The sequence below is a fragment of the Theropithecus gelada genome, chromosome 8 (genome assembly GCF_003255815.1).
Source record: "Theropithecus gelada isolate Dixy chromosome 8, Tgel_1.0, whole genome shotgun sequence".
In the NCBI taxonomy this organism is placed as follows: domain Eukaryota; kingdom Metazoa; phylum Chordata; class Mammalia; order Primates; family Cercopithecidae; genus Theropithecus; species Theropithecus gelada.
This window is the reverse complement of record NC_037676.1, coordinates 106,018,617-106,031,954: the sequence shown is the minus strand read 5'-3', so window position 1 is coordinate 106,031,954 and position 13,338 is coordinate 106,018,617. Positions and strand designations below refer to the sequence as shown.

General features: G+C 35.5%; 1 protein-coding gene and 1 pseudogene across 19 annotated transcripts in view; both read right to left on the bottom strand.

Moving 5' to 3' along the window:
- Positions 1 to 13,338, bottom strand: part of RIMS2 (regulating synaptic membrane exocytosis 2) — a 728,068-nt gene that overhangs the window by 476,736 nt on the left and 237,994 nt on the right. For all 19 annotated transcript variants that reach the window (XM_025395354.1, XM_025395352.1, XM_025395350.1 and 16 more), the window contains one exon: positions 8,907 to 9,217. In XM_025395354.1, the coding sequence (XP_025251139.1) occupies positions 8,907 to 9,217 (311 nt within the window). The remainder of the gene's footprint in view (positions 1 to 8,906; positions 9,218 to 13,338) is intronic.
- On the bottom strand, positions 6,400 to 7,144 carry LOC112630788 (annotated as a pseudogene).

The following is a 13,338-nucleotide window of genomic DNA, read 5'->3' as shown; positions in this document are numbered from 1 at the left end:
AAAACAGTATGGCGATTCCTCAAGGATCTAGAACTAGATGTACCATATGACCCAGCCATCCCATTACTGGGGATATACCCAAAGGATTATAAATTATGCTGCTATAAAGACACATGCACACGTATGTTTATTGCAGCACTATTCACAAGAGCAAAGACTTGGAATCAACCCAAATGTCCATCAGTGACAGATTGGATTAAGAAAATGTGGCACATATACACCATGGAATACTATGCAGCCATAAAAAAGGATGAGTTTGCGTCCTTTGTAGGGACATGGATGCAGCTGGAAACCATCATTCTTAGCAAACTATCACAAGAACAGAAAACCAAACACCGCATGTTCTCACTCATAGGTGGGAACTGAACAATGAGATCACTTGGACTCAGGAAGGGGAACATCACACACCGGGGCCTATCATGGGGAGGGGGGAGGGGGGAGGGATTGCATTGGGAGTTATACCTGATGTAAATGACGAGTTGATGGGTGCAGCAGACCAACATGGCACAAGTATACATATGTAACAAACCTGCACGTTATGCACATGTACCCTACAACTTAAAGTATAATAATAATAAATAAATTTAAAAAAAAAATGTAGCAATTATGCACATAATTCTCCTTTAATTTTTTACTAAATATAATTTACATGCAATTAAAAGTACACATATCTTAAATGTTACTACTATAATAGCCATTGACAAATACATCACCCAGTAATCCATATCCCTATGGAAGATACAGGTTTCCATCACCCCAGAAAGTTCCCTCAAGGAAAACATCATTATGATTTCTTTTCTATAGATTTGTTTTATCTCTTCTTGACCTTCATATAAATGGAATCATATCATATGTACTCTTTTGTGTCTAGCTTCTTCCATTCATCACAATGATTTTGAGATTTATCCATGTTTCTGTGCATGTAAATAGTTCCCTCACTTCATGGATAAATAATACACTTATTTGAATATACCTGAATATACCACAGTTTGTTTATTCATTCTCCTGTTGATGGACATATGGGAAGTTTCCATTTTGGAAATTCTATGAATGAGACTGCTATAAACATTATCATGCAAGTATTTTGTAGATATATTACTTCATCTCTCTTAATTAAATACCTAGGAGTAGAACTGCTGGGTCATTGGGAAAGTGTATATTTAATTTTATAAGAAACTGTCAAATACTTTTCTAATGTTTAGACCATTTATTTATTTATTTATTTATTTATTTATTGAGACAGCGTCTCACTCAGTCACCCAGGCTGGAGTGCAGTGGTGCAATCTCAGCTCACTGCAACCTCTGCCTCCCGGGTTCAAGCAATTCTCGTGCCTCAACCTCCTGAGTAGCTGGGATTACAGGCATGTGCCACCGCGCCCAGCTAATTTTTGTATTTGTAGCAGAGACGGGGTTTCACCATATTGGCCAAGCTGGTCTCAAACTCTTCACCTCAAATGATCTGCCTGCCTCAGCCTCCCATGTTTATACCATTTTAATTGTTTTATACTTTCACTAACAAGATGTTAGCAGTCAAATTCCTCTTAATTCTCACAAAAGGTAAGTGTTGTCAGAATTTTTGTTGTTTTAAATCGTAGCATTCCTAGTGGATATATCAAAGTATCTCCTTATAGTTTTTTGGGGTTTTTATTTTTTGTTTTTTGTTTTTAGATGTAGTTTCCCTCTTGTCGCCCAGGCTGGAGTGCAATGGCGCCATCTTGGCTCACCACAACCACCACCTCCCGGATTCAAGTGATTCTCCTGCCTCAGCCTTCCTGAGTATAGCTGGGATTACAGGTATACACCACCACACCCGACTAACTTTGTATTTTTAGTAGAGATGGGGTTTCTCCATGTTGGTCAGGCTGGTCTTGAACTTCCAACCTCAGATGATCCGCCCGCCTGTGCCTTCCAAAGTGCTGGGATTAGAGGCATGAGCCACCGCTCCTGGCACTTTATAGTCTTGATTTGTATTTCTCAAATAACTAAACACATAGGACACTTCTTGTACTTACTAGCAATGCATTTTTTTTTTTTTTATAAACAGCCTATTCCAACTTCTTATACTTTAGGGTTAAGTTAATGAATTTTAAGAGTGCTTCATATACCTTTTTAAGTAATATGCATTTTAAGCAATAAGCAAATATTTTCTCTTGAAATTTCTTGAAATACAATGTGGTTATACAGTTTCTTAATAGTGTCTCAATGAATAAAAGTTTTTATTTTGATGAAGTCTAATTTGTTGTGGATTTTTTTTTCATTTTATAGAATTAGTGCTTTCTGTGTCTTGTCTAAGAAATTATTGACTACTCTAAAATCTGGAAGAAGTTCTCCTCTAATTCCTCCTACAAGCTTTACAGTTTTAGCCAAAACTAAGATCAAATAATATTATCCAATATTTTCTTCCAGAAGTTTTATACTTTTAGGTTTTACATGTATCTCTATGATCCACTTTCAGTTAATTTTATACAGTAAAAAGAACTAGGCTTCAAACTTTTTTGGATATGGATATTCAGTTATTCCAGCACCATTTGTTGAAAACACTATCCTTTCTCTACTGCACTGCTGTTGCCTCTCTGTCAAAAATTACTTGTCTATACATGAATGGCTTTATATATAGACTCTCCATTCTGTTTCACTGATCTATTTGTCTTTATGCCAATGCCACAATGTTTTGATTACTGTAGACTTATAATGTATTCAAATCAGGTAGTGTTAGGCCTCTAACTTCGTTCTTCGTAAAAAGCTGTTTTGGTTATTTCAAACATTTCTATTTTAAGTTTAGAATCTATCTGTATATATAGATCAAATTGGGGAGAAATGACATCTTAACAATACTGAGTTGTATGATCCGTGAACACAGTTTATCTTTCCATTTATGCAGACTTTCTTTTATTTCTTTCATCAGTGTTTCAGTGTTTTCAACATACAAACCTTGTGCATATTTTGTTAGATTTATATCTAAGTACTTCATTTTTTGGTGCTAGTATAAATTTATTTTGTATTTTTAATGGTCTTAAAATTTTTTTAATTTCTATTTATAAGTGTTTCCTTGCTACTATTTAGAAATATAAATGGTTATCAGATATTGACTATATTCTACAGCCTTACTAAACTCACCAGTTCTAGTAACAATTTTATAGATCCCCTTAATGTTCTCTATAAATATTCATGTTCTCTGTGAATAAAGTGTTAGTTCTTTCTTTTCAATCTAGATGCCTTTTATTTTATTTTATTATGCCTATTGTGTAAGAGTAAATCCAGGCACTATTATTCCATCTGTACTGGAAGCTGAAGTGTTAAGTACATATTTGAATATTATTTTTATTTTTAAATAATCAATGTCACAGAGATATTTGGAAAGTCATAAGTATTAGATAACAAGGAAATGGTGATTACCAAACTGCTAAATATTCATCATGCTGAACCTACCTTAAAACTTTAAAGTTTAGATCCAAGATAATTGTTTTATATTTTTATTACCCTTGGTATTTTCATTAAGAGTCATCATTCAAGCAGTAAAATGTAGAAACAAATACTACACTGAAATTCAATAAATATCTGTTGAATGAATGAATTATAACAATGAATTATAGTATGAATGAAGACAATCCTGCATTAATTTGTCATACAACTACCAGTTATAGGAGGAAAAAAATAGCGACAGAGAATGCCTTCAAGTTTATCTCATGGCAGAGGAGCTTAAAATACAACACAATACAGAATTTTGGAACTGGAAGTCTTCTCAGGATTTAGACTGTCTTTTCCCATTCCAGAGATGAGAAGAAGGAGACACAGAGAAAAAAATAAACATCTAGAAATGATGACACTATGGGCCTAGGTTTTCTGACTTCTAGTTCTTTCCTATCTACCATACAAACTATCCATATTTCTTACTTTTTAACTTCTCTAAATGTTGTAGAAACTGCTACATATTAAATAAATAGTAAAATTTTGCAAATAAAAAAACTTTCCTACATTTCACTTATTTTCAACTACGAAAATTATGAAGCATCCAACTATTAAATAATTTCAAATGTAAGAAATATCAACTAAATGTTTTTAAACAGTTTTACTTTAATTTTCACTAATTTTATTTTCCTAACCAGAAAAAAAATCCAGTTTTAAAATGTATTTCACAAGTTATTTTGAAATAAAAACATACTTGAAACTCAAAAATATTTTGCATCTAAGTTGATAAAGAATTGCAATTTTATGAGTATATGTTAAGTAAGTATTCGCCTACTCAACGCTAAGGTCTAGGGCCAACTTGATATTCATTCATTCAATAAATACTAATGACCTATCTGTAAAACACTATACCAAAACCTGTGAGAGAAATAACAAGTCATTTAAAAAGGTCAAAACTACTGCATCACGTTACAGATCAAAGCTCCTTAAAAGAGTAACATACTTTTCTGTCTCAAATATAGTTACAAGTCCATAGAGATTTAAATTAAGTTGAACTGAAGTTTCTCTTTCTGAAGCCACTGGTTTCTGAATGGTATTGAAAAAACAGATTACTAATGCTTTAAACTGAAATTATATTCCTAGCATTACCTCCACTTCCCTGTCCAATTCAAATACTGCAAGAAAACCCATTCAGGTAACAAAGAAGAAAGAGAGACAGAGACAGAAGGATAGAAGCTGGGAGGCAGGGTGGGAGATAAAGTAACAAAAAAAAAATAGGTTTAATTGAAAAAATTTAAATGGTGACAAAAGAAAATGGGCAAAGGGAGAAATTTCTACAACACTAAGAGAACTGCTCTCTAGGGCAGGGATTGGCACACTTTTTCTGTAAAAGATCAGAGAGCAAATATTTGCAGTTTTTGGTTTTTTTTTTTTTTTTTTTTGGAGACAGGGTTTCACGCTTGTTGCCCGGACTGGAGTGCAATGGCACGATCTTGGCTCGCTGCAACCTCCAGCTTCCAGGTTCAAGTGATTCTACCACCTCAGCCTCCCAAGTAGCTGGGATTATAGGCATACACCACCACATCCAGCTAATTTTTGTATTTTTAGTAAACATGTGGTTTCAAGATGTTGGCCAAGCTGGTCTTAAACCCCTGACTTCAGGTGATCCATCCTCCTCGGCCTCCCAAAGTGCTGGGATTACAGGCATGAGCCACTGCACCCATCCTATATTTGCAGTTTTGAGGCCCATATGGTCTTTCACAACAGCTCAACTATGGAACTGTAGCTGAGAGCAGCCGTAGACAATAAGTAAATGAACAGGAGTGGCTGTGTTCCAAAAGAACTTTGTTTACAAAAACCAAGTGGCAAGTCAAATTTGGCCCAGGTTCATAGTTTGCTGACCCCTTGCTGTAGGGGAAAAAATTCAAAGGACTCAATACTGGCTACAGATAAATGTCTAATTAACTACTGTATAATCTGCATTTTAAAATAAAAGAAATACTCTTTAAAGTGTTTCCCAAATAAACATTTATGTAAGTTATAATGAGTTCCATTTTCTAGGCATAACTACCAAATCTGGTATTAAACTCTAACTTCTTTCCTGACTAAAAGTAATTTTTGTGAACAAAAGGAGCTATTGGTTGGGCATTTATAAGGTTTGGAAAGAAGATATACAGTATGCTTTGAGTCATTTAGCATGAATTTATTAGCAGTAGTAGCCAAAGCACCAGGCAAAAGAGAAAAGACTAAAAGGAACTACAACCTGTTGGCTCCCCACAATAGGTCAATTTCAATTGTTTATTCAGGCCAGTAGTTGTGAGTGAAAGAGGCAATAAGGAATATAAGATTCTTATTTGTTCTCATTACCATCTTCTTCTAAGATTACAGATAGGCAACCGGGCGCAGTGGCTCATGCCTGTAATCCCAACACTTTGGGAGGCCTAGGTGGGTGGATCATCTGAGGTCAGGAGTATGAGACCAGCCTGGCCAACATGGTGAAACCCCGTCTCTACTAAAAACACAAAAAAATTAGCCAGGCATGGTGGCGGGTGCCTGTAATCCCAGCTACTTGGGAAGTTGAGGCAGGAGAATCGCTTGAACCCAGGAGGTGGAGGTTGCAGTGAGCTGAGATCATGCCACTGCACTCCAGCCTGAGCAACAAAAAGACTTCTGTCTCAAAACAAAACAAAACAAAAAACATAAAGATTACAGATAGGCTTTACCTTGTCTATAATGATGAATTAATTACTCATAAATTTACTGAATTTATTTTTAACATGCATAACTTCCTGATGAAATGCATTCCAAAACTTAATATTCTATTATATGACCCAGTGCTTTAGTATTTCGTTTTATTCTTCCTAAACCTGCCTCTCTAAGCTCCACAAAAAGCTATCTCATGTGGTTAATTTTTAAACAAATGGAGTCTATATTCCTATTTTCCATTTTTTTTTTTTAGTCTGATCTTATCGATGTGTTACTCAAGAAATCTTATTTCTGATTGGATTCAGACTTAGAAGTAGAAGCTCCCAGAGAGGAAAGTCTGAATTTCTTGGCAATTTGTTCCTGGCGCTTCTGTTTAGCCTCCTTCATTCTCTTGGCCGCAAGTTAAGCATATTCTGCAGCCTCTTCCTAATTTTTCTTAGTATGCTGCTTCTCAGGCAATATGCCGCCATTTGTGCTGCAGGACATGTGGAGTAACAAGACGCTGAATCTTGGGTGCTTTGGTCCTAGGTTTCTTACCTTCTTTGTTTAAAGGCTTTCTTACAACATACTGGTGGACATCATCTTCTTTAGAGAGATTGAAAAGTTTGAGGATTCTGCTAGCTTTTTTGGGCCCCAGGCGACGAGGCACCGTAGTATCAGTCAATCCAGGAATATACTTCTCTCCTTTTTTAACAATAACCAAGTTAGAATGCTCCAATTGGCATCCACAATGCAACCACAAACTGATTTTCTCTTTCTTTCTCCAGTTCTTCTTGGTCTGTAACAGGAATGCCCCTTACTCATTAGCAGGTGGGCACGGCCATGAATCAAGATACCCCGCTTCATGGGGAATCATTGTTTGTCGTTACCACCACTGATTAGGACCACATAACCCTTCCATTCTTCAACCAGAGCATCAGCAGCAACTTCTGTGGCCATATGCTTCTCATAAAAAGTGCAGTTTGCGTTTATTGTCCACTTCAATGAGTTTCTGGCAGCCAGTGGCTGGGAAGGAGATGTCCAGTTTCATCTTGAAGCAGGTGAATGCCTCCGAGGTACCATGAAAAAGAGCTCATTATCCATTTTATTTAGTTATTCATTCACTCCTTTTTAAAAAATCCTATCTCCATTGGTTATCTATTTTTTCATATACCTTGACCATTATAACTGCCATTTGGGGAACTTTCTTGATCTCTGAAATCATTGTGTAGCAGATACTACCAGCAACCCAACCATATTGCCTCATCATTCACCATTCCCTACATAGCAATATCGGCTTACTATAAGTGTCTGTTACATGCTGCCTGAGCGCTTTCTCTGGCCAGTGAGTTTCAGAGAGTTAACAATTCCCATGATCAGCCCTGGACCAACAACAAAGGAGAGTTGATAAATAAATACTCCAACTTTCTTGTCCTCTATATAGGATAACTCTGAGGTCTTTCTACCCAGTCTCCCAGAAGAAGTCTCCACAAGATTAAGATGACTGTTTTCCCCAAAGATAGGATTACATATACTGTTCCCTTTTACCACTTTGTAAAAGAAGTGATGCAGTCATTGTTTTCTTTTTCTCTTAAGATCCAGCAACGTATTGGAGTGGTGACTTTAGGCACCATCTAAAATGACTCCCAGTGGTCTTACTTGTTAGAACTGATACCTGAGAACCCACCATACTATATATACAATTTGTTTCTGCAGAAATGCATGACTTTGTACTTATTCAACACAGAAATAAATGTACCTGCTACTTCTGGGCAACAGAAATAGTATAAACCAAATTTAAATTTATCTTTATTCAAACAGAAAAATAAGGTATAGAAAAATAGGCCGAGCACGGTGGCTCACACCTGTAATCTCAGGACTTTGGGAGGCCGAGGTGGGCAGATCACGAGGTCATGAGATTGAGACCATCCTGGCCAACATGGTGAAACCCTGGCTCTATTAAAGTACAAAAAATTAGCCAAGCATGGTGGTGCACACCTGTAGTCCCAGCTACTTGGGAGGCTGAGGCAGGGGAATCACCTGAACCTAGGAGGCAGAGATTGCAGTGAGCCAAGATCGTGCCACTGCACTCCAGCCTGACAACAGCGTAAGACTCCGTCTCAAGAAAATAAATAAATAAATAAATAAATAAATAAGGAAGAAAAAGAATCTTCCCATCAAAATCCTTTATTCTCCTTCCAAAGGTAGGAAATATAAGAGCCCTATGTACTATTTTAAGTATCACACTTTGAACACGGAGAAGCCCATAGAACTGAGCCAAAATAGTTACAACAGAGTTAGCACATGGATATATCAAACTCATGAAATCCTTCACTATAAACCTGACGTTGGGTCTGCATATACTTGCTTGAAAAACCACATCATCCTTCAGCCCAGGATAGAACCTTTGGAGATATTGTTAACCTTCCCCATTATCTTAACTCCCACTTCCAACTAGTCCCATCAATCCAACCTCTATAAAGTGTCTTATAGCCATCTCTTCTTCATTCCCATTAGTCCAATGCCAGTCTCTCTTTCCTATGACAAAAACTTCTAAGTTCCCTGTTTTATTTCACTTCTTTATTCTGGGAAATCTATCTGATAACCTAACACTCCCACATCCCATCTAAGATAGTTCAAACCTATGATAGGTCAAGTCCTGAACATCACATACAGTATTTATGTAAAACATACGAATGTTTACATTACTTAGACAACTCACCGTTGCCTAAACATTTCATGTATTGTTATCTCTGTTTGGAATGAAGACTAAAAGTAAAAACATTTGCCTAAAGATTAAACAAAATGTTTACCTGTCTGAAGCTATGTCACTGGCAACGTGATGCTTCACGCCTGACCCATTTTTAATAGAATCCTGTCTTGTGAGCCCATGAGATCGACTTTTCTCCACTGCAGGTACAGATAAGTCACCTGAGGGTCCTTGGAACTGGGTCTGCTCATGTAGTTTTGGTTTCTTCTCCTGAGGTGCCTCCTCATTTCTTAGCCCTCGAAGAACCTTTTGATCAGGTTGCTGTGGTGTATTAGTTCCACTATTATAAAACCACGCTCCTGATTTAGTGAGGATTTCTTGTTGTTTTCGGCACAAATTACATACCCACATAACCTGCACATGAAGACATAGGGGGAAAAAATTAGTGTTCCCAAAAGTTAAAAACAAAGAAAAAGAGACAAAAATTCAAGCAAACAAAAAATTATATGGTTATCCTTCTGAAGTTAAAACATAATCCCAATTAACTGCTACTGTAAATTAAATAATACATACTTTCTTTTAATTTTTTTGAATAATTCTAATGAAATAGACAACATTTATTGACCACAAAGATAGCAAACTAGAGTCCCAAATTGCTGATTGTTCATTTTACTATTTAATTCGTTTTATTTAAATTAGAGGCATTGTGTAACACACAGAAAATAGATTTTGAAGCTAGACAGTTGGGTTTAAATACCAACTCCAAAATTAGAAACTTTGCAACTTTCAACAAGGAACTGAATCTTCGTATCTATAAAACTTAGTTTCCTTAATGATAAAATAGGGAAATAAAGATGATAATTTCCCTGTATTTTGAGGTTGAATATTATAAATAATTTATTTAAAATATCTGCAATATTACTTATTATAAAGAAAACTAGCTGTTAATATTATGTTAACATTCTATCAGCAATTATATTATTCTTAAGGGGGCTTTTATTTTTTTCAAGTAGCACCTAATGGCTAAAATAAAGCTACAAGCTTTGTTGATCCTCTATTTAAAAAAACCTATTAATTGCTAATAATTTATAGTAATGCACTTGATGTTTTTACTGTGGCAAAAGACACAAAATAAAATTTGCCATTTTAACCATTTTTAATTGTACACACCTCAGTAGCAGTAAGTATATTCACATTGTGAAACAGATCTTCAAAACTTTTCTTGCAAAACTGAAACTCTACACCCCATTAAACAGCAACAGCCCTTTTCCTCTCCCAGCACAACTATTCTATACTCAATTTTTCAACAGATATATTTTTCAGATTCCAGAAATCTAAACATATTGTAATTAATATCTCTGTGGCCAGAAAACCCTTCACTATTTTCCGAAAAATCCTTTTCAATTAATCATTTAAAAAGTCATATTATCATAAAATAAGCATTCATAATTCAAGTGTATGAGTGCTAATGTTTTACGTCAAATACTTACTCTTACACAGCTCTCCAGGTTGCTAAACATTTTCTCACATGAAATAAATTACAACAGTATAGATAATCACAGTAAAAGGTTCAACATGGTATTTTCAACTGACACAAAAATGTTTCTGTAAAATACCACTTAGATTTTTTACCTGATTGTCCATTATTCCAGTTCATAGTTTGTGCAGATCTTATCACACAATATTGTACTTGCTCATTTTTATTATTTTTTTCTTTCATTGAATTGTATATACATTTCTTTTCTCCCCAATTAAATTTGAAGCTTATTGAAGGCAGGAACTACATCTTCTACTAACGTAATAAAACCTTATAAATTATAGAATGGTAAGATATAATAAATGTTTGCTAAGTTTAAGTTTTTTAAAATTCTTCTGGGGGAAATATGGTAATAATATATTTGATATTATTAGGCCAAGATGTATGTTCATTAATTTCCTAAAGAATTAGTCATAAATAATATCAATATATGTACGTATTTTATTTTTATAAGTATTTTCATGTGAAAACACCATTATTTCACTGAAATTAAAAAGAATATGCCTCACAGTTCAAATTTCTTTTGCTATAATTGATTTGAATAGACATGAAATATATCTAACCCATCAACAGTCTCAAAAATCAAATTTGAGTCAGCATCTCAGTCTTTTGATGCCATCTTGTGACAAATGCAAGTACTGCAGATCTCTTTAAAAAGTCACGCTAAACAGATCCACAAAATAATGCAAAAATAAATGAAGTTTGAATTTCAACTTTTCTATTTTAAACAAGTTGTTATTTATGCTTCAGTGATAATATATGCTAGATTATTATAAGATATAAATTTATCTGAATTAGGTCACACTCAGAGTACTGAAAAAGAGCATCCTTTCGTGCCTGGTAATCAACAAATGAAACAGAAATGAGAGCTTGTGAGACAGACAATTATCCAATCACTATCATCTGCAGAAACAGCATTTTGCTGCTTTGTAGCAGTTGAAAAATAAAATTTTTCACAAGGTAAGCAGGTTACTTAATGTATTTTAGAGCAGAGCTTCTCAAAGAATATCACCAGCATCAGTACCACCAGAACAGCATCAGTATCACCAGAAGTGCAAATTCCCAGGTCCCACCCCAGACTTACTGAATAGGAAACTCTGGGGCAGTTCCCAGTAATATTTTACCCCAAATCCTCCAGGTAATTCTGTTTGCTAACATTTGAGATCCACCAATCTATGGCAGAGATTCCTAGTTCAATATGTTAAATGGGTTACAAGTATGCTCCTCAGACTGGCTAAGACCAAAGGAGTTCATATTCAGCCTTGTCAGTTTACCTTAGTGTGAACTGCTGACTGTACAAATAGTATTGTTTCTGTGGAGCCCAAAATGAGAAAAAGAATTGGAAACACTATCAGCTTAATCTTCCTCATCTGCTAATATCCAGTGAATATTAATATAACACAGATGAGTATAAGGTATGAAGGATGTCTGATTCCTATTAAAGACTCCATGTGTTAATATCCTTCTCACATTGCCTGGGCTATGCACACTGCTTGCTCCTTTTCTGACTAGATCATTTGTTCCCTCCTAAATCACTAGCTCCTATATCCTTCCCTTCCTCCTTTCCTCCCTCCTTTATTCTATATTCCTCCCTCCCTTATCCTATATCCCTGCCTTCCTCCCTTCCTTCTCTCCTTCCTCCCTCCTTTCCTTTCTTCCTTCTTCTTCTTTTTTTTTCTTTCTTGAAACAGGGTCTTACTTTGTCACCCACGCTGGAGTTCAATGGCACAGTCTCAGTTCACTATAGCCTCAACCTGCCAAGCTAAAATGATCCTCCTGCCTCAGTCCCTCAAGTAGCTGGGAGTACGGGTGTGGCCACCACGCCAGCTAACTTTTGTATTTTTTGTAGAGATGGGGTTTCACTATGTTGCCCAGGCTGGTCTTGAATGCCTGAGCTCAAGCAATCTGCCCACTTCAGCCTTCCAAAGTGCTAGGATTATAGGTGTGAGCCATCACGCCTCCTAGTATTTTCTTATTCATGTATTGACACCTTGGTTACCTTTCTTTTCTTCTTCTACCATCTCCTCCTTCTCTTGGATTAATAGTTTATTAATTCTTTAAGCTCAGGAATTCCAAATCTACCCACATCAAGTACTGTCATGTGCTGCATAACAATAGTTCAGTCAACAAAAGACCACATATAGAAGGGTGGTTCCCTAATATTATAATACTGTATTTTTACCATGCCTTTTCTATATTTAAATATGTTCAGATACATAAACACTTTTCATTATGTTACTACTGCCTACAATATTCAATACAGTAACATGTTGTACAGGTTTGTAGCCTTGAAGCAACAGACAATATCATCTAGCCTAGGTGTGTAGAAGGCTAGACCATCTAGATTTAAGTACACTCCATGATGTTCGCGTGACAAAATTGCCTAATGATGCACTTCTTGGACTGTATCCCCATCATTACCAATATGATTGTAGTATAGAAAAACTGACACTTTCACTTGTAGCCCTTTACACAGATAGCAGCTTAGCTTATAAATTGGTGACAATATTGAGCTACTTCTCACAAACACCAATACCTCTCACAAATACATATATGCTGTAAAATGATTTTTCATTAATTGGCTATGAAATGATTAATGGCTATTAAAGATAAACTCTGCGTCCATGGAACAAAATTTATAGAATTTGGCAATAAAGTCACAGGCCTTTTGCTAATAGAACACTTTAACCAATTACGTTAACCACATAAGGAATGCTGTCTAAAATATCTCAGAAATACACATGCGTATAAATCTCCCTGGTTAGAGACTATTAACCAATTCTCATAATTACCAAAAACATCTAGAACCTGAGAATACAAAACATGTAGGGTTCAAAATTATAGATTATTATTACCTTCAGTCGTAAATAAGCCAAAATTTAAAAAATAATATAGCAATATTAAGAGATGGAATAATGTCTAATGACCCAAATTTGTCACTTACTACCATGTGTTTTATTCCATAAACACCCTGAAAGGAAGGGAAAAACTAAGGAAA